This window comes from Erinaceus europaeus, chromosome X, assembly GCF_950295315.1.
Source record: "Erinaceus europaeus chromosome X, mEriEur2.1, whole genome shotgun sequence".
NCBI lineage: Eukaryota > Metazoa > Chordata > Mammalia > Eulipotyphla > Erinaceidae > Erinaceus > Erinaceus europaeus.
The window spans coordinates 4,126,220-4,148,066 of record NC_080185.1 but is presented as its reverse complement, the minus strand read 5'-3'; the positions used below and the strand labels follow the sequence as shown (position 1 = coordinate 4,148,066).

Below are 21,847 nucleotides of genomic sequence, written 5' to 3'. Positions count from 1 at the left end.
AGTAAAGGTGGGTCGGACATGACCAGTGACAGGAGAAGGCCCTACAGAGGGAACAAATTGTGTCACATTCGACCAAAAAAGAAAGATGACATGGGAAGAGAAATGACTGCAGGGAAGGCTTTCATCGCTGGCAGTGTCCTCTGTCACTGCTGTGTCCTCATGTCTAATCTGAACAGAAGCATCTTGACCAGAATGTCAGTTGTACCAGCATGTCCCTTTAGATCTAAGCCCAAACATCCTGGAGGCCATTGTCCTCAGATTGTTTTCTATCAGGGCTCAAGACATTCCTTGGAGCAGACTTTTTTGTTGTTGGGTTTTTTTTTTTATTTCTTTATTGGGGAATTACTGTTTTGTGCAACATGTGGATAAGGAGCTAATGGCCCAGAGTCCGCTGTGTTTAATATTTGGCTTTTGCTTTTGGGTTGGTCTCCACTTCCTTCTCTTTGCTAGCCACCTGCTTTGCTATGTCCTTCTCTGTGCTTCATCTGCACTGGTGCTTGCTGGTTTCCTTTTCACTCCCAGCAGCAGTGAGGGCACAGTCTGGGGTCTTCTACTGTGTTTCCATGGTCTCAGTCCCCTCTCTCCCCTACATTATGCCCCTCATGCCTGTGTTTGGCTTAGGTTAGAATTAGTCACAGTACACTTATTTGCATCATCTCCTAGCCCCTCCTTAGAACTTCACACTGATATCTTTATCTCTGCTCTGTGAAAAAATAACAATCAGAAGAACACAGAGAAACTTACACTGGCCCACATCCTGCCGTTCCCACTCTATCTCTCTTAGCCATGCTTCTAGAAAGAGTTGCCTACATTCTCACACTTTTGCTCCTCCCTCCTCACCCTCTCAGAGATCTCATAGAATGTGCCTGTTGGCTCACACTCTTTGAGACTGTTTTTAATAAGACAATTGTTGAGTCTCCTGAGGGAGGCTCCCATTGTTTGAGGCTGCCATTTCCTACTTGGATCTCATCTCTGGGAAAGAATGCTCAGGCATGCAGGTCTCTGTTTTTCTTGATGGGGTGGTCTTTGACCCATGATAAGGATGCCTCTCCTCAGTTCTTCTGCTGTGGCAGCTCCTTGTCCTCTTTATGCCTGTGGTTCCTCACAACTCACATTTACTTCCTTCTGTGCTCTCACCCAACTGAGAGCTTCAACTTCCAGTCAACCCTGATGGTATCTCTGTCTCCCCTCAGGCTCAAGCCCCAGTGAGCACCAGGCCTGTCACAGCATGCCAACTATCGTCATAAGAGCAAGGCCAGACCAGAGCACAGGCCAGGGCCTTGGGGACAAAGATTAGTAGATGGGCAGGTCTGGAAGTCTGCTAAGGACTGAGGTTCCTTGGAGGTGATGGTTGAAGGAAATATGGAGTCATAATTGACACCTACAGCTCTCAGTAGGTGATGGAAAACAAGAAGAATTCCACTGTGGGGGTGAACTGAGGGAGAAGCTGATCTGTAATAAAGTGGCAAATCTGTTTTGAGCAACACTGAGGTGTCTCAGCTGCATCCAACAGGCAGTTAGAGGTGTGGGTAGCTTAGGGGCAGTGCTTGAGTAGAGACCTAGATTTACTTCATCATGGTAACTAAAACCTTTGGCCTACATGAGGCCGTGTGTGTGTGTGTGTGTGTGTGTGTGTGTGTGTGAGAGAGAGAGAGAGAGAGAGAGAGAGAGAGAGAGAGAGAGAGACTTGCAAGAGTGCTTCACCATTCACAAAGATTTCCCCCTGCAGGTGTAACATGTGTGCTCAACTAGGTGCACCACCACCCAGCCCCATTTAATGTCATTGTTATTATTATTATTATTTTACCAGAGCACTGCTCAGCTCTGGCTTATGGTGGTGTGGGGAGTTGAACCTGAGAACTTGAATTCTCAGGCAAGTCTCTTTGCATAACCATTATGATATCTCCCCCAGTCAGCCATGTGGTTTCTTAGGGAGAATGTGCAGAGAAAATCATGGCTTTAGATGACTCAGGCTGGCAGGGGGGATGTATGCATGGTGTCCATATTTTGAGGCAAATGGATGCCATATTGTCAGAAGGGCTTAGTCCTGGCAAAGAAGGAGCAGATATCACAGGAGAAGAATTTGTCTTAGTGTCAGAACCTGAGAGCATGAGGGTGATAGTGTATTTCTGCTTCTCTTGTGGGCTCAAGGTCACTGGCACCGAGGTTGTTCTGCACAGAGTGTTGGGGTCCAAGTGATGACAGGCAAGGCTTTCTCTGTCTCTCTGCCAGATAATATTAGTATCGAACCAGGATCCTTACGCTGGTCCTTGTGCTTTGCACCACATGCACTTAATCTGTTGCGCCACCGCCCGATCCCTGACATACTCCCTTCTAACTCAAGGTCTCCACAAGGCAGGCACTGAAGCCCTCATCAGTGTCCGTGGTCCCAGATTTGTTTGCATCACCTGGAACTTTTCTGTCTCCATGGTCTTCTGCCTCTAGGGTTAAAGCAGAGACTGAGGGATGTTGCTTCTCCTCCCTCAGGTACCCTCATTAACATCTTGGTGCCACAGTCCCACAGAGAGCACCAGGCAAGCAGCTCTGAGGCTGCTTATTATCACTCAGTGCTGAACCTGACGTGCCTGCCATCACCATGGCGACAGCTGCAGAAGTCCAGAGTGAGCTGGGGGTGCTGGCCATTCCTGTCTGGGTCCAGAGGTGAGAGGAAGCCAGGCCACAGCCTCAGCAGGCAAAGGAACTAAACCTGCCTTTCTGACAAGAGGGACTGAGCAGCATAAACTCCACTCTGGCTTCTGGAAGTTTTTCTCCTGACCACTGCTTCTCAGTCTGTTTTGTGGCTACATCCTGCATCCTCCTCTACCTGTTTCTTTCCTGCAGCTGGTGTTGAGGCCACACTGCACATAGCAGTACTTGCTTCCTGGATAGACAACACCTGACTGCCTGTGTATGCCACTCACTGTCCACCTCCTGGTCCACCCCCCGCCTGTTCCACCATGCACTTCTGCCCCTCTGGCAGAAAGCTATATACTCAGAGGCTAAGGGCTTGGTCTGTTTTTTACAAAATTTCTGAAATGCCACAGATGAGTGAAAACAGCTGGTAATCTTTCTCCCTCTAAGTTATTTCATTTAGCATGATCCCTTCCAGCTCCACCATCTTGTGTCAGAAAACAAGAGTTCATTCCTTCTCAGGGATGAGTAATATTCCATTGAGTATCTGGACAACAACTTCCTTATCTGCTCACCTGTCCTTGGGCACTTTTGGCTATTGTGACCTGTGCTACAATGAACAGAGGGCTGTAGGGATCTGTTTAAAATACTTCCCAGAATCTTTGAATAAGTACCTAAAAGTGGAATTGTTGGACCATCTAACAGATCTCTTTTTAAGGTTTTGCAGCAACTCCACGTTGTCTTTTTTTAAGACATAGGCAAAAGAAACAGAGAGAAAAGGTGAAATAGAGTACATCACCAAAGCTTCTTCAGTGAAGTGAAGACTGATCTTGAACCTGAGTCATGCACATAGCGAAAGAGCCCTTCACATCATTTCCCTTAAAGTCTACACCAACTCACATCCCACCATCTGTCCACAACACTTGACACTCCTTTTGCTCCACATCCTCACCAACACATGTTGTGTCTTGATTTATTTATTTATTTATTTATTTATTTATTTATTTTATTGCCACCAGGGTTACTGCTGGGGCTAAATTATTGCAAGCAAGCCAAATCCACTGCTTCTGGTGGCCATTTTTTCATTTTATTTTCTTTCTTTTATTGTATATAACAGTCTCTCTGTTTTGAGAGAGGAGGAGAGGGGGGACAGAGATAGATAGATAGATAGATAGATAGATTGATAGATAGATAGATAGATACCTGCAGATCTGCTTTGTCTCTCGTGAAGCATCCCTCTGTAGGTGGGGAGCCAGGACTTGAACCTGGGTCCTCGCACAAGGTAATATGTGTGCTTAACTGAATGTGCCATTGTCCTGCCCTCTTATCTTGAGTTTTTAATAACAGTAGCCATTCAGTAACATCTGACTATGGGTTTCAAATTCCCTAGTGATAAGAGACACAGATCTCTCTTCATGTCTCTTCAGCTTGCTTGGGTTAAATGCCTATTTAGACCCTCGGCTGCTATTACAATTGGGTTGTGCTTTTTTGTTCTCAAATTATTTTTGTTATTGACTCTGTGTCTGGAAGATGGTTTGAAAATCTACTCTCTGTGCACAAGGCTTCCTTTTTGTTTGACCCACAGCAACTTTCACTCCAGAAAAGCTTTTTAGTTTATTTTGTCCCAATTGTTCATATTCTCTTTTCTTTTTCTTGTTATTGGATACAAACCCATGATGACTCTCTAAAGCCTCAGGTCAAAGTGTTTGGGCTCCATACTTTTTCTATGCATGATATGGCCTCAGATCTTTTATTTAATTCTTTACTGAGAATTGTTTCAGAAACCACAAAGGAATCATTTCTTTCTCTGAAGTGGGAGTGGTCCTGAGCAGGTGGCTGAGTTCCCAGGGGAGAGGCGAGGACTGTCTCAGAAAAGGTGGGTCAGTCTTAACCTGATCATCCACCCCAGCTGGGAGCTGCTGGTCCTGAGTTAGTTGGCTGTGGGGTATAAGAGAGTCATCTCCTAAAAAAATTAAAAAATAAAATAAAAAAGAGAGTCATCTCTTCTCATGCTTACCATGACTGTCCAGCTTTCCCAGGAACACTCACTAAAGAGATCTGCCTTGCTCCATTGTATGCTTTTATTGCTTTGTCAAGGCTTGTGTTCTAAAAAGCTGAAGTTCTCCAAGGCTCTGTGTTCTTTTCCTGTGTGACCCTGGAGCTCCTCCCTCCCCCCTCACACATACCCTGTCCATCTCTAAGTCTCAGCCATTGTCCTTCAGAAGAAATGTCTCTGCACTCTGCCTGTTAGCTTCAGGTTCCCTGGGATCCATCATGCCTGTCTTCTGCTCACCACCCTACCTCTGTTCTTGCTCCCCCTCCATACCAGTGGCCACTTGAAAGCTAGAAGGATCTTTTTCCAATTGAAGTCTGCAATTTTCCTGCTCCTCCTCAACCCTTCCAAGTCCTGCTCTCATCTCAGAGGAAGTTCTGACTGGATGTTCTCCCTTGTCTCCCCCTCATTCCTAGGCCCATACAGGGATCTCCTCCTTGTTCCTCAGTTCAAGGAATATTATCTAGGAGGTGCAAGGGAGAGTGTGATTGGAGTAGAAAGGAGAGTACCTCCTGAAACATCGGCCAGGTTATTAGCAGTCAGTGATTCATAAGACTCCAACATGAGGACTGTGAGGCCTGAAGTGGCCTCCAGTGTGGAGAACCAGAGAATAGGGCAATGACAGCTGCTTTGGGCCAAGGAGATACATCTCCTTCTAAGGGCCAGAGCTGGGGGTCAGGGACCTATCTGAAGAGCTATGAGTACACCAACTATCTGTAGAGCAAGGGCACTAGATGATGCCTTGCATGGACATTTTTTTTTTGTTTTTTGTCTTTTTTTTTTTTTTTTTGCTTTAGTTTTCTTGTAAAAAAATAGCTGAGGTAAAAGAAATCACATTTTGCAGTTCAGCATTATTCAGCCTTTAAATCCTGTCAGCATGGAATAAGAGTACTCAGTGTTATCAATGTGGTCCTTGGAATGGCCCTTAGGCCATGCTGGGACACTGCCCTGTATGGGGTGGGGGGCAAGGGTGTGGGTGGGAACTGCTTCTCTTCTCTCTGGTCCTTGGCAGGCCTCATGCTGTGGGCAGAGCCAGGCCAGCCTCCACTCACCTGGCTCTGGGTCCCCTTCCTGCCAGGTGAGGGTCCCCATTGTACATGGAGGATGACAGAAAAATCCAATGGTGTGAAGAGCTCCCCAGTCAATAACCACAACCACCGTGAACCCACAACTGTCAAGGCCAATGGCAGGCCCAGCAGCAGGTGAGTCTCCACTTTGGGAAACCCTCCAAAGGGACTATGGGGAGCCCGGCCTGAGCCAGTGCTTCCCAGAGGCTCCCACTCAGCTCTGCCCCTGCCCCTGCAGGCCCCAATCAGCTACTGATGATGACACCTCCTCGGAGCTGCAGAGGCTGGCTGACCTGGATGCTTCCCAACGCAGGAGGGGGGGCTTCCAGAGGTGAGTGTCCCACACTGCAACCCTCCTCTCCACAGCTTTCAGTGCCACTGGGCCTTTCCACAAAGATCTCTGGGATGCACCCTTTATGCTGTCAACCCTGTTGTCTCCGGGGGCATCTGGGAGCGATCTGGGGGCAGAGGTCTCACGTGCCCATCTCAGGGGATGGGTGCAGAGGGATCCTTCCTGTAGTGGGGCCTAGGTCTGTCCCGTCACAGAGTTATCACGGGTAATCAGGAAGCCTGGGCCAGTCCTTCCCCTAGCCCATTCTTTCTTCACAGACCTCTGGCCCTGGAGACTTCCTGTTCTTCCCAATGCACTGAAATAGCACTGCCTCCAAGAAGTCCTCCCAGAACAACCTTCCTCCCCTGGGGTTGCATGTAGGGATATGCCTGACTGTTCTCCCTCCAACCCACCCTTCAGGGTGACAGTGCCCTCTCTGGCTCATGCTCCTTTCTCTCTCTAGGATTGTCCGCCTGGTGCGTGTCATCACAGACTGGGCCAACAAGAACTTTCGAGAGGAGGAGCCCAGGCCAGACTCCTTCCTTGAGCGTTTTCGAGGGCCTGAGCTCCAGACCGTGACTACACAGCAGGGTGATGGCAAAGGCAACAAAAACGGCGATGGCAAAGGCACCAAGTATAACTGTCTCACCTGGAACTTTTGCTCCAAGGGTGCAATGGGGGTGATCAGGCAGGGGAAGATTTGCTGGAGGGACTTCTTGTACCACTGGCTCATACCAGTCCCTGCCCTCAGCCTTGTAGGGACAGTAAAAGGAAGAACAGGACACACTTGCCCAGGTTTCTATTCCTGAACATTCCAATCACCCCTGTCTAGTCTTCCCCACAGACAGAAGTGTGGGTGGCTCCTATTACTGTCACTCACTCTTCTCTGATGTCCTCTCATGGCTCAAGAAGCAAGCAGCAAGGGTGCCTGAATGTGACAGCCCCCCGTGGCCTATGTACAACAGTCAGGGAAGATGAACAGGGTGCCAGTAGGGAGTGCTGTCTAGAGGTCCATATGTCTGTATGGAGGCGGGAGTATAGAGGGAATTACAAGCAGGGAGGAAGGGCAGAGATAGGGAACATTCTTTGAGGAATGAGAGGGTGAGGCAGATGTCTGGCCAAGCTTACATTCCCCACCTTGGGCCAGTGGAGAGAAAGAGCTATGGCCAAGGCTGGTCCAGGCAGCAGCTGGTAAATAGATTTGAGGGTGCAAAGCCAAGGAGCACAGGGGTCTAAGGAGGCAGGAAGCACGTGGAGCTTATAGGCTTTGGATGCTTTCTCTTCCCAGGAGGACTGTGACCATGTCAGGACCCCTCATAAGAGTCCCTCTGGAGAACTTCAGGTGCTACCCTGAGCACTGGTCCTTGTTTTGCCCATGGGGCCAGGTACCTGATGAAAGCCCAGAAGCCAGTGGGCCTTTCTATGGGGTGACAGAATAGAAAGAGGGGTGCCCTTCTCCCCAGCTCTACCCAGAAGCCCAATATCAGGTTGAGCGGTTTTGCCTTGCACACATGTCCACTGATATGACTTCAGTGAGGACTTCTGGTCCCCACGCTTGGCCTTTGTGTTTCTCCTCAGGAAAAAGTTTGAGCTCTTTGTCCTGGACCCAGCGGGGGACTGGTACTACCGCTGGTTGTTTGTCATCGCCATGCCTGTCCTCTACAATTGGTGCCTGCTGGTGGCCAGGTGAGGAGGGAGGTTGGCAGAGGGACAGTGCCACAGCCCTGCCATGGGGTCAATGACACATACTGCACTCTGGGACACTTTTTGCTCTTCCTGCTGGCCACTGGCACCTCCCTCTGCTCTAGGAACTCCAGAATCCTTAGGCCCCAATTATTTAGACCACTGGAACTACTGTGAACACTTGTCCTGGTGTGCCACCTTATCTTACTTCTCCATCCATACAAAATTGTCCTCAGGGAGCCCCCCCCCTCATGGGGCAACTCTACCCCCCATTTCTTGCAGGAGCTTTGGTCCCTGTAACACACCCTCTACACTGGCAGCTAGGCCAAACTGGGCATACTGGGATTTGATAAGAATCCTGCAGGCTGGCCTTCAAGGCCTCTGGGAGTGGACCTTCACTCTGGCGCCACCTCCTGGACATACCCCTGCCATGGAGCTCTCTATTCTTCAGTCTTAAGGAGATATTTTAAGAGGAAACACCCCACCCACTCATCCCTTCAGTCTCTGAAGGAACTTCCTGCAGGCTCAACTCCAAGGTCACTTTCTCCATGCCCCCCCCCACTCTATATCTCTCTTTAGTCCCTCATCCAGGAAGGAATATAGTGAGCATCCATGAGATGCTGGATCTCAGCTCAGTACTGGAGACAAGGTGGTGAGCAGGGCAGGCAACTTGCTATGGAGGTGTGACCTTAGATGAGATCCCAGTGGTGAGGCGGAGGCTGCTATGTTAACATCTGGGACATTCCAGAAGGAAAAAGTAGGAAGGTGCAATGGCCCTGTCTAGCTTGGCTCTTGGTGACCAGAGGCTGTCACTGAGCCCTCAGAGAGGTGGGGTCTAATCAGTTCTGCAAAAGAGGGCTCTCATCTACATGCTACAGGAAGGAACTGCGGAACTGCATCTCCCTTTAGATAGGCACACTTTCAGCCATCAAGTGTGGTCAATTCCTTCTAAAACTCACCAGCCTCCAGTCTCTTGCATGGCCCTGACTCCAGTCCTCTCCCTATTTCCTGGGTTGTGTGCTTAAAGAGATGGTAGAGAAAGAGATGAAAAAGGAGTCCGTTCAGTGGGGCATCACTCTTCCATTCTTCCACTGACTCACTCATTCATTCATTTATTCACTCATTCAATTTACACTTGTTGAATCCTGAAATCCTGGCGTGTCTCACCCACAGAGAAGTGACTCTGTGGGTGAGGCAAACAAGAAATAGTTAGTGGCAATGTCCAGGTAGGATACCTATGTTGCCATGGGAGTAGCAGCAGAAATTAATCAGTGCTGTCTCCTGATATTTGACTGCAACTCACTAGTGCCCCTGGTGGTTATCGCAACCCCTCCACACAAGGGGCACTTAACCTAGGGTCCTGGGGGAACTTCTGCTGCCTTGGAGAGTAAAGTCAGGCCCCTTCCTTCCTCAGAGCCTGCTTCAGTGACCTGCAGAAAGGCTACTACATCGTGTGGCTGGTGCTGGACTACTTCTCAGATGTGGTCTATGTGGCAGACCTCTTCATTCGGTTGCGTACAGGTAAAAGGCAATTGGGGTGCACAGGTGGGAGCATAGTCCCTAAGCCCTAAACCTACATCTCCAGGAAGTCCTCTCAGCATGGTACCAGCTATCTGACTGAGACCCGACCCATGTAATGCCATCCCAACAGTCCCTGCATATTTAGTGAGGTCAATGCTGGGAGCCACTGATGAGATACTTCTGGTCGACCCTACCGTAGGTCTTTGGAAGGGCTTGTTGCCTGAGGATCATTTCCCAGCAGGGATGGAGCTAAGGGTAGAGGTGATGTTGCTGTTGATGTGTTGGCCTGCATCTCTCCTAGGCTTCCTGGAGCAGGGGCTGCTGGTCAAAGATACCAAGAAGTTGCGGGACAACTACATCCACACACTGCAGTTCAAACTGGATGTGGCTTCTATCATCCCCACAGACTTTATATATTTTGCTGTGGGCATCCATAACCCTGAGGTGCGGTTCAACCGCCTGCTGCATTTCGCCCGCATGTTTGAGTTCTTCGACCGCACCGAGACTCGCACCAGCTACCCCAACATCTTCCGCATCAGCAACCTTGTCCTCTACATCTTGGTCATCATCCACTGGAATGCCTGTATCTACTACGCTATCTCCAAGTCCATTGGCTTTGGGGTTGATACCTGGGTTTACCCCAACATCACTGACCCCGAGTATGGCTACTTGGCTAGGGAGTACATCTACTGTCTGTATTGGTCCACGCTCACCCTCACCACCATTGGAGAGACGCCACCCCCTGTGAAGGATGAAGAGTACCTGTTTGTTATCTTTGACTTCCTGATCGGTGTCCTCATCTTCGCCACCATCGTGGGAAACGTGGGCTCCATGATCTCTAACATGAACGCCACTCGGGCTGAGTTCCAGGCCAAGATTGATGCTGTTAAGCATTACATGCAGTTCCGCAAGGTCAGCAAGGAGATGGAGGCCAAGGTCATCAAGTGGTTCGACTACCTGTGGACCAACAAGAAGACGGTGGATGAGCGGGAGGTCCTCAAGAACCTGCCTGCTAAGCTGCGGGCTGAGATCGCCATCAATGTGCACCTGTCTACACTCAAGAAGGTACGCATCTTCCAGGACTGTGAGGCAGGCCTGCTGGTGGAGCTGGTCCTCAAGCTGCGCCCTCAGGTCTTCAGCCCGGGGGACTACATCTGCCGCAAGGGTGACATTGGCAAAGAGATGTACATCATCAAGGAGGGCAAGCTGGCTGTAGTGGCTGATGACGGGGTCACACAGTATGCCTTGCTCTCAGCTGGCAGCTGCTTTGGTGAGATTAGCATCCTCAACATCAAAGGCAGCAAGATGGGCAACCGTCGGACAGCCAACATCCGCAGCCTGGGCTACTCGGATCTCTTCTGCTTGTCCAAGGATGACCTCATGGAGGCTGTGACTGAGTACCCCGATGCCAAGAAGGTCCTGGAAGAGAGGGGCCGGGAGATCCTGATGAAGGAAGGGCTGCTGGATGAGAGTGAGGTGGCGGCCAGCATGGAGGTGGACGTTCAGGAGAAACTGGAGCAGCTGGAGACCAACATGGAGACCCTGTATACCCGCTTTAGCCGCCTGCTGGCTGAGTACACAGGTGCCCAGCAGAAGCTCAAGCAGCGCATCACGGTGTTGGAGGCCAAGATGAAGCAGCACCATGCCGAGGACTACCTGTCAGATGGCGTGACCAGCCCTGAGCCAGCTGAAGAAGAGAAGCCCTGAGGGCTCGGGTCCACCCACCCTATCCCATCTTGGTCTTGACCCCAGGCACTAGAAGAGCTGTAGGTCTCCACACCTAGATGTGTTCTTTCCAGGACCCTTGAGCTCTCCCTGAAGCCTCCTTGTTCCCAGAGCTTTGGCTCAAACACCCTGAGTACCATCCTCCCAGTCCAGTCAGCAGCCACACTTACCTGCCCATGTCCAGAGCTCCAGCCTCAGTGGCAGACATTTGACACAGCCACCACAGTCTGTCTCCCAGGGCAGGCAGAGGTGTGGAAGGGGCCATGGCAAGAGGCCACTCAAGGCAGCCAGGCATGGCAGCTCCTGTCTATCAGCCATCTGTGTGTCTGTCTGCCATGTGGGGAAAGGGGCATCTCTGTAGTCTTCTGGGGACCAAAGACACCCTGATGCTTCTGGCCCCTTCCAGGGCTGGCATTGAGTAGCCTAGTGACAAGGATACAGGCCAAAAGGGGATGCCACCAAAAGAAGGAGGTGGTGCTGAGCTCTGGCTATCACCCAGTGCACGGAGCATTCCAAGGCTGGTGGGGTGTGTGGGGACCCTTCAAGTTCCTATCTGTACTAGAGGTACTTACAGGTTAATAAATCCCTTGCTAACACTGTGGTTACTGCTCAGCTCCACCGTGCATACCCCACCACCACTATCACCTCCTCACACACTCATTGCAACTTTTCTGTGGGTTCCCCAGGACTCAGCTCAAGCATCTCCCACTTCAAGAATTCCTCATTGGGAGACTGAGCAGAGCCACACCCATTTGAGTGCACATGTTCTTATGTACAAAGAACCAAGTTGGAGCCAGCACTCCGTACCTGCAGGGGGGACACTTCAAAAGTGGTGAAACAAGTCTGAAGATCTCTCTCTCTCTCTCTCTCTCTCTCCCTCCCTCCTTCCCCCTCATCTCTCATCTTTCCCCTCTGTCTTAGCCAATAATGTAGAAAAAGAATGTAAAAGAAAAGAAAAAGAAAGAGAGAAAGAAAGACTGCCAGCAGTAGACTCATAGTGCTGGCACCAAGCCTCAGCAAGAACCCTGGTGGCAATAAATAAATAAATAAATAAACAAATAAATAAATAAAAGAAGTCCCCTTTGACATTGCTGGTATCCCTAGCCAGTTCCTACCTCCTACTGCCATTGCTTTTGTCACAGTGCCACACAGGCTGTCAAGGGGCCAGATTCCCCCTCCAGACTGGGGTATCTCTAAGGGCAGGGTCTGGATGGATCTCACTGCTATGCCTGTAGCCTTGTGAGATGCAGGGCATGTGTTGGGGGCAGGTTTTTTCACCTTGTGAGCATACAGCTCCAAGGCCTAGGCATCCTGCTGGCTGGTGGCCCTGTGTACACACCATGACACAGGCAAGCTCCTTCCTCTGTAAGGTCTGCCTCAACCACCTGCAGCTAAGCTATGCTTTCACCTGAAGACATTTTGGTTGTGTGCTCGGCTCTTCTTGCAAGTCACTCTGCCATGTACAGGGGGTACACACTTCTTTTTGTATGCTGAACCAGGGCCTCACACATGTAGCTGATCTTACTGGTTTAGGCCATGTTTTCATTCATATAAAAAGACCCAGAGGGGCCAGGCCACAATGCACCTGGTTGAGCACACACATTATAATGTACAAGGACCCAGGTTCAAGCCTCTAGGCCCCACCTGTAGGGGTGAAACTTCATGAATAGTGAAGCAGTGCTATAGGTATCTCTCTCTTTCTATCTCCCATCCGTCTCTCAATTTATTTCTGTCTTATCAAATGAATAAATTTTAAAAAAGGAAGGAGCAAAAGACAGAGATAGATAAACAGACACACACTCAGAAAAACAAAAGGAGACACCACAGTACACAAGGCTTCCCTCTTCTCCACATCCAGAAAAATCACTTGTTTACTGGTTTTTATGTTGTTAATTTTTTGTTGTTGTTGATGATGTTACTGGGGCTTTACCACTCTGAGCCAACTTTTTTTTATCTAAAGAAACAGAGAAGAAAGAAAGCAAAGCACTGGGATTGAATATGGGTTATGGTTATGCTTCTCTCTCCTTAGGACAGCAGTTGCCCTGCTGGACTTAATGCAGAGCACCTCCCTTGGCCTATGTGCCTCTTCCCGGGGACTAGTGTAGGGCCTTCTCATATACTTGGTGGACATTTGTGTGTCTATTGGAAAAATATCTATTTCTTCTTTTGTTTGTTTTTAAACTTAGGTTTTTCTATTTCTCTCTTTCTCTCTCTTGCTGAGGTACAGGATTCCTTGCTATATCTCTTGGGAAGTAATCCACAGCAAGCACTGGATAAGCATGTTCTCAATTTATTTGCCACCAGTGTTACTATGGAGCTCCTGCACAAGCATGATTCCTTTGATCCCGATAGACTCTTAATTTCTCTTTTCATTTATAGATAGAAGTTGAGAGACAGGAAAAAATAGAGACATGACAACATGCTCCACAGTTCATGCAACTTATCCATTCTAGTGCTCCCATGTGGTGGCAGGACATTCAAACCCAGGTACTTACACATGGCAAAGTGCATGTCCTCCCAGGTGAAATACCATATTTTTCCATTCCTTATGCACCCTTTTCACTTTCAATTCACTTCATTTGTGGACATTTAAAATTTTGATGCACTCCAATTGATCTATTGTCACCTTAGTGAGTTTTCATGCCACCACACATTTTATCGGAATTAGTTATTCTTGCCAGAGGTTTTTTTTTTTTTTAGACTAGTGGGGTTTCTTGGCCTCCTCCCTAACTTACAGTAATACATCTTCTTGATAATTTTATTTTTACTGAGAGAGAGAGAGAGAGAGAGAGAGAGAGAGAGAGAGAGAGAAAGCATTTCCCCACCATTGTATGTGCTGGAAAATCAAACCCAAGGCCTCACAATTCAAATCATGCACTCTATCTGCTGAACTACCTCCCAGATTGCAGTAATTAGTATCAACCTGAGCCAGAATCACCTGAACAGTAAGGATGTGTTATCTATGACAGGACAGTGTTCTGTGTCCCTTTGGGAGCTCAGCTGAAAGAAACATCTGTGAATTCCTTCATGAACATCCAGGAAACTAGATACTGAACCACCAACCAATGGATTGCCCAAATGCTCTTTGCCAAGGCTGCACTCAAGAGCTGGCATCAGGACTAGAGGTTACTTTTTTGTTTTGCTTTGACAGAGACAGAGAGGGAGAGAGACAAAGGGAGAAAGTGAAACAGATCACAGCACCAAAGCTTCCTCAACGAAAGGAAAAAGAGTAATAGTAATAGATAGAGGTAGAGATAGATAGACAGATAAATATACAAAAATAAAGTAATTAAGAGAGAATGACACCTACAGCATTGCTTCACCATTTGTGAAGTTTCCTCCCTATAGGTGAGGACCAGGGTCTTGAACTCGGGTCCTAGCACATGGTAACATGTGTGATCAATTTCTGGGACTCTTCTTATGGTGCTCCCTCATCTTGGACCCCTTTTTCTGATTTTCCTGCCACCCAGACTCAGTTTACCAGTTGCTCACACCCATGAAGACACCCATGCAAACACCTAGATGGTGGCCTAGGCAGACAGTGTCTGTCTCCTTGTCCTCCACCCAGGCTCCCATCCCTGTTGTCCTCTTAGACAGCAGCCCTCCTGCCTGTCGCTGGCACCTGCTGTGGCAGTGTTAGTTCTGAAGGACAGCTTCCTTTACGCCCTGTACTTAATGGGCACAGGCTGATGTTCTCTGTCCTTAATTTAAAAGGGTTTAAATAGGAATGCTTTTTATTGTCCTCTGAACCTGCCCGCTGAAGGTACATTGTCCTATTTGTATATTGCCATCAACTTGTTTTCCATCTGCCTTGGTGACCTTGTATGGATTGCCAAAGTCCCTCCTCCCACCTATCATGGTCTACTCCCTCATACCCACCCCATGCTGGCTGGTGGCTGGTGGACTGCCCCCCTCCCTGGACACACACACCTCTACCTCGGTCCAGTTTGAACCCAGGCCTCAGAAAACATTTCTCTTGTCTTTCATCCTGGAGCTTGGAGTAAGTCTGACTTTTGTGCCCCTCCCTCGAGGGGAGCCGGTGGCAGAGGGCCTCCTTTTGAGGAGGAAACAGGTGCTCAGAAACCCGAGGAGCTTAGTCTGGGAGCCCAACCACCAGAGGGCGCATGGAGCTAAGGAAAGGGTGGTGGGCTCTGTAGGGTCACCCTACCATGCCCAAGGCCAAGGGGCAGATGTAGTTTGAGGCACTAGGCCTCTGCACTTCAACCCTCCACTATCATTCCTTTGAAGGTCAGGGGCGCCGGAGGGGGGGGGGCTGACATCAAGACAATGGTCCACAAAATCCTTTCCAGTCATAATTAGTGCAAAGCTACAGAAAAAAAAAGGGGGGAGCAGCTCATTGGTTGATTTCTGGAAAACAATCATGGAAAAAACTATTCCAGTGCACATGAAAACAGCACAGGGATGATGGCAGGATTTAAATGCCACTGTGGCATCTCCCGACATAGATGCCCAAACTCATACTTTATGACTTGTGTCCTACACAAATCATTCTCTTCCCTCACCCCCAACCAAGTTCCCAGGTCAGTATGGGATCAGAAACTTTTCACTCACTCAGACCCAAAGCCTCGAGACTCTTCTGGGCTTCTCTCCCTGCTCTACCCACCAGTCCATACTCCTTACCCCTCCATTCAATCTGTATGGAGATTCCCCTGGCTGAAATTCTGGACCCAAGCACAGTGGTTTAGATAGGTTTTAAGTTGATTGACAATGGACTTGCCTGACCCCTTTGTCATCATTGCTACCCCAATTGTCCTTTCACCAAAGCATTGGGGAGTGGGAGCCTCTCCTGCTTAGACCCTCAGAGCTATCACACCATGACTGCTGCTGCCTTTCCACCTGCGAACAGCTCCTTGGTTATGCTATTTCCCTGCACTCTGTTTGATGTCTCCTCTCTCTCTCTCTCTCTTTCTTTTTCTCTTCTTCTTCTTCTTCTCAATTTATTTTCGAATTGGGGTTACATTTATGAGACTGTGGTGGGCCTCACTGAAAATCAGCATGTGTGTCTAGACCAATTGATTCAGTGCTATAAGTCCATTTCTCTCCTCCTCTACCATGTGTATTTGCTGTTTGACTGTCTCAGGGACACAGGTGACTCTCTGTGACCAGTTGGTCTGTTTCCTTGCTAAGTTAGTGTTTGCTTCCCACTTCCCCACTTCCCCACCAAAACCATGAGGCAGACTCTGTTGCAGGCTCCCTTTTGGGTCCCCAGTGCCCAGAGCACCTCCAAAGAGCTCTCCAAAGGCTGGGTGCCATGAATCCTTGGGGGCTGACTCCCTCACTTCTCTCCCATGGAAAGGTTCACCAGCCCTCAATGTACTTTCTCTCTCTGGTCATCCACATATGCCCAGGAGGGTATATTTCATAACCCACACACTTGTATCATGAGAAACTAAGAGTCTGTGACCTCGGCTACATCCTTCCCTGCCGGCCAGCCCTCCTGCTGCGCCAACTTGCAGTGCACCTGGGCCTGCTACTTGGGGACATGTCAGAGTGGCACTTACCCCTCCTGGTGTGTGTGTGTGTGTGTGTGTGTGTGTGTGTGTGTGTGTGTGTGTGTGTGTGTGACAGAGGTCCCCAAGTTGGTTCAGGGGCTGGGATGGGCAGACATGAGACGGCATCTGATCCATCAGGAAGAATGACTTGAAATTCTGGCTGAGAGTTTAACCGCAGGTCACCTTTCCCTTGGCATGGCCTGAGCTGCCAAATACTAAGTGATTTTGCTTCTCTCCATTTCCCTGGAAGGGATCTTCAGTCCTGATTTAGAGCTGACATCCCACCAGCTCCAGCCAGCCCCAGTGCAGAAGGTAGGGAAGATGCCCCACAAGCTAAAAAGTTCACTTGGCACAAGTCCACATTCAGGACTTTGACCTGGGCTGGGGTTATGTCACCACACATGGGGTCTGATGAAGCTGGCACAATATGGTAGCTTCTGTTCTGTCTCTGTTTGCTAGGGACTTGGAAGTTTCTACCTATGGCAGCATTGGGGTCTGACACACTGGAGGAGTTGGGGAAGATTTTATGCCCATGATTTCTCTGGCCTTGGTGAGAGGCCCTTCTCTTTTCCAGTACTTCCTACCTATTTGTAGTCACATAATTTCATATTAATGGTGTTCTAAGGGAGTCTGAGCAAAGTTCTCTGTTGTCCTCCAAGGACAGATTTGCCCCCTGGGGACCTGATATTAAACCATGTTCTAGAAGGAAGTAGACAAGTATCTGGACAAGCAGAGTGTGGTGTGAGTCTCAAGGAGCCTACAGTTGGAGGAAGGCATTTGAAGAGCAAGTTCAAGGATCCCAGCCTATGTCTGGAGGGGATTGGAAGCCTGGCTCTCTCCTCATACACTTGGATTAACTGGATCTCACTGCCTGATTGTGGACCAGTCTCCCTCCTTTTGGATTTCAGTTTCTCTTCATCTTAAAAGCAGGAGCTTCTCTGGGCCATTTGCAGCTCTTGGGGGTGGGAGGCAGAGAGGAGTCTTGTCTAGAACCCTTGCGTCACTCAATCCTGCATAGCCGCCTACTTGCAGGCCTTGCAGTGGCAAGTTTCTATGGATCAATGTATTTAATTAGATGGGGTTTCTTGTTCCTCTTTTATTGGATTGACAAAGCAAATTAAATTGGGCAATTTGTTGTTAGGTCATTTAAATGCCAACTCTATTTCATAACCTGGGCTGACGCTGCAGCCAAGTTCCAGTTTCTTCCCGGAGTGGTGAAATTGGAGGCCAGCCAGAGGAATGGGTGATCCAGAGAGGTCTAGCTTTTGAGGGGCTGAGTTCAGCCCAGAATTCCTTGATAGGCTAAGAGATGGTAGACGGACTTGGGGACTACTGTCAGCTGTAAACAGAGTAGCATGGTAATGACTAGACATTTATGGCTTGGGACTCAGGAGCTGCCTGGAATTTTCAGTCTTTGTTTTGCTCTGTGCATCACTATTAAGGTCTCCAGAGAACCTTGCCTTCTGACTTTCTGAATTATTCCAGCTCTGGGAACGTGGTATGTCTAGTACTTGGTGAAGAAAAGAAAACAGCCTTTGGGGCCCAGTCTGTGCAGGTCCACCTAGATGGGGTGGAAAGGCAGGCTGGTTGTCCTAGCCTCAAGCCCCCTTCTGGGTTAGGTTCGAAACTGCCTCTGGTTCAAGACCACTAACCTAGCTGCTATTCCACCTCCGGCCACAGGGATGGTAGGGGGCGCTCTCGCGCCATGAGTGAAACAGTGTGCAGCCTGGTTTTCCAAGCCTTTTCTGGCCCTTGAGTCTCTGACAGAGAGAGAGAGAGAAAGAGAGAGAGAGAGAGAGAGAGAGAGAGAATGAGAGAGTTTGGGGATGTTTTAGTAGCATCTGGATGCCATGAAAGGGAGTACCCCATCCCTCCTGGGCGAAAGAAGGGTTTGGGGAGCTGTGACAAGTGAAGTCACAGCCCCAGGGCACAGGATGAGGAAACTGCCTGGTACTGGACCCAGGTCTCCCACTTACACCTCCAGGTGGGAGCTTGCTGCTGTAGCCTCCTCTGGCCCTCAGGACCCTGACTGCATGTGCCTGCAGCAGACCCCTGGCCTTTCCTGCTGGATGGATACTTGGGACACTGGAGAGAATGACTAGGGTTCTTGGGACCCTGCAAACAAACAGGCAGCTCTGGAGAAAGCCTGCCAAGACCTGTTGAATCCAGGCAGGCAGTGACAAGATGTGACAGGCATACAAGGACGATGGCTGGAGGGCTCTAGCAGGGCTGGGGACAGATTTGGAGGGCATAGAGCTGGGTAAATAGCATTACCAAGGTGACAACTTGAACAGGGAAATTGGGAATGCAGACAGGGCCCCATGGCTACACTGCCATGAGTAGCCTCTACTAATTGGTTTTATGGCAGAGGACTTGGCTGTACAGTGCTACAGCAACCAGCTGAGTTGGGCAAAGACTTCTTCCAAACAGTGGGACAATTTGAGGTGCACCATGGGGCTCCAGGGCATTGCGTCCTCCTCATCCGGGTCCATGTCTGCCGTCTGATCCTTCTTGGGCCCTACCTTGGAAACTGTCTGGTACTGGCCTTGTTCTGCAGATTCCCTATGCCTCTGAGTGCTGGATCAAGTCACCTCTTAGTTGTTGAAAGAGTAGGGTGTGTCTCTATGCAGTCATAATGACTAGTGTTCATGTTACTGTCTCATGATTTCTATAAAGGAGTGCACAACCCTTTAGGAATCAAGCCTGTGTCCAAAGCACTACAGTGGTTTCCAGATTCCACCCCTCCTGGGCCTATATGGTGGAGGGGTGGGGGATAGTGGTAATCGGGCCCCAGAGTCTGGGAGAGCCCGGCAGTGTGGCTTCTCTGTATGCACAGCCTTGCTCTTCCTTGTCTGTCCCACCACATGGCACACAGAGCCACTCTCCTGGCCTGGAGACAGGCAAGGTGGAAAGGTCTAGAAGTGCTGAGTGTGTCGGCTTTGCAGCCATTCCACAGAAAAGTCTGGAATGGGCAGGGCAGAGACTGACTTCCAGAGCTTCTCCAAAGCCCAAGGCAAGATGACAGAACCCCACCCAGACTTCCAGGCCCTATGGCCCAAAACTGCAAGTCTATGGGTTTCTGGCCGGCTGATTAGCCCATGGCTCAGAGAAGCTGGGCCAGATGGAGTGAGCACTGCCTGGTGACATTTGAAGACTCTGCATTGCAGTTGACAGGAACTTGCTTTGGGTCTCTCTTCTCATCTTTCTGTGTATTGAATCAGTCCTGAATGGTACCACATTCCTCTCCAAGAGCTTGGCCTGGCTCTTCAGAAGCAGCTTTTCACAGCCAGCAGCCAGCAGCAGGCCTGCATGCACCCTCACTGCACTTGCCACTACTCAGGGGCTTTGAGAGGTGGCCTTGCCACTGCTGCGCTCAGAGAGATGGCCTTGGCAAGTGGCCAGGTGTTGCCACATAACCCCCTGTGTGGGGAGTGGGAGGCCCACTCAAGGCCTCAATCTGGACCCAAAGTGCACCCATACCTCCACCCACTGCACTGGGGAGCAAGGAGTTTGAGGGAGAGCCTAGGCTGTGGCTAGCACTGAGTGGAGAAGGAAGGCAATAAAAAAGGGAAGGAGGGAGGGAGGAGGAGAGAAAGAGAGAGGGGAGAGTAAGGAAGGAGGCTGAGGGAAAGGGGAGGAGAGAAGAAGGGGGGCGACTTCTGGGCCTCTGCTGATGACTCATGGCTAGAATAATGACAGTTGCAAAGCTGTCCCTGCCTCGGAGTCAAGCCAGGACCCAACACACTGTGCATTGGGCTCAACTCTGCAGGGTGGTAGGGCACTGCACAGGGGCTGGCGTAGGTTGTGTGGAGTGGGGCATCTTGGCAGTTCCTGCAGTTGTGCCATGGCTCAGGCATTGACCCTCTGCCTTCAACCTTTCTGATTTCGTGTTCCAAGTTGGGACTTTCCTGCCTGCTTCTCTCAATCTCTTCTTTTCTATTCTCTCTCTCTCTCTCCCTCTATCTCTCTCTTTCCCCTTTGGTTAATATTTTCTCTTCTGCTCTCCTTTCTTCAGCAGATGTCTGCCTGCTTTCTCTCCTCTTTGCCTTTCTTCTGCTCCTTCTGTGACACACCCTGGCCTTTGTCATTCAGAATACAATTGTATGTCCCCCTATGTCCAGGTGGGTGATGGTTCCACCAGGGCCTGGGCAGTGTGGACCTATTTGGCCCTGGTCCACAGAAGACAACTGCCCACTTGCAAGGGGAGCCTGATAGTCACCGAGCTCCAAACTGCTCGGAGGGTGTTGTCCTGTCTGTGCCCAAACTGGCGGGTAGAGTGCCCCCAGGACACTGTGCCACAGTGTTTCTCTATGGCCCAGGCTTGGAACACTTTACTTAAGCTCTTGCAGCTCCTGTTGTCAAACTCTCTGTCCTCGAATCTCAATATCAGGGATTCCTTAACACTGTCCTCTGCTCAGATGTCACCAAGTTTGGTTACCATGCCAATTCTATGCAGGAGGCCCTATCAGTTGGCCTGGCACTCTGATTGCAGTCTTTGAAAGTGCAAGAAACAAACTTCAGATCTGTTGAAATGTGGGCTTTCTGCTGGCCGTACCATGGACAGAGGGGACACAAGGCAGTGTCCCAGCTGGAAGGGGCAGCTTTGTCAAATCTCTGTCTGCCCCACTGCCCCAGTTTGGGAAGGGACAAAAGGCTTTTGCGCTGGCCTTGTGCAGCTGCAGCCATGACTGTCCCTGAGTCCCTGACCAGAGGTGCTAAGCTTGGACACCAAGGGCATGGAGAGGGCTGCCTTTCTAAGAGCTCAGTGACTCAGAGGAACTGATGACATGACTGTAGGTAGTGTTCAGCAGAGAAAGAGCTGCCAGGTGTTGCTCAAAGCAAAGAAAAGTGGTGCCTCATGGCAGCTGGTGCTGCAGCCCAGGCATGTCTCACCCTGGAAAGGGCTCTGGGCAGCATGAGACGACAAGGGCAAGGCCTCTGGGCACATATTGTATGAACAGTTTGTGGATCAGAGCTTACAGACAGACAGACACAAACACACACATACACAGTGCAGTGTGCCAGAGCTCCTAGAAGGAGAAGGGGAGCCCTCGGTGGGTGGGCGCTCTGGCCCCTGCCCTAGCATTGTATGTTTGCTCTGTATTGCAATCTTCAGTTGACCCCAGGATACATGAGCAGGTTGTTGGCAAGCCCTGGGAATGAGAGGAAGGGCCACAGGCTGGAGCTGGCCTCCACCAAGTCCCAAGTTGCTGCAATGGAAATTGGCTGCCATGTCAGGAAAGACTAAGGGAGAGAAAATTGCCTTGTGAGCAATTCAGTCTGGTCATAAATATTGCCAGGCCCCTCCCCCAGGCCGCTGGGC

General features: G+C 49.8%; 1 protein-coding gene across 1 annotated transcript; it reads left to right on the top strand.

Moving 5' to 3' along the window:
* Nucleotides 1-5,303: 5,303 nt before the first annotated feature.
* On the top strand, nt 5,304-11,612 carry CNGA2 (cyclic nucleotide gated channel subunit alpha 2). The gene is made up of 6 exons (XM_007530456.2): nt 5,304-5,886; nt 5,990-6,082; nt 6,546-6,716; nt 7,661-7,768; nt 9,180-9,286; nt 9,588-11,612. The coding sequence occupies exons 1-6, from the start codon at nt 5,603-5,605 to the stop codon at nt 10,991-10,993; spliced, it is 2,169 nt and encodes a 722-aa protein (XP_007530518.2). The 5' UTR covers nt 5,304-5,602; the 3' UTR covers nt 10,994-11,612.
* The last annotated feature ends 10,235 nt before the right edge of the window (nt 11,613-21,847 follow it).

Bases quoted from the DNA above. Each gene is read 5' to 3' on its own strand.
- CNGA2 (XM_007530456.2), top strand. From the start codon at position 5,603: ATGGCCCTTAGGCCATGCTGGGACACTGCCCTGTATGGGGTGGGGGGC. The intron at 6,083-6,545 runs GTGAGTGTCCCA...TTCTCTCTCTAG, and splicing joins AGGAGGGGGGGCTTCCAGAG to GATTGTCCGCCTGGTGCGTG. The intron at 7,769-9,179 runs GTGAGGAGGGAG...TTCCTTCCTCAG, and splicing joins TGGTGCCTGCTGGTGGCCAG to AGCCTGCTTCAGTGACCTGC.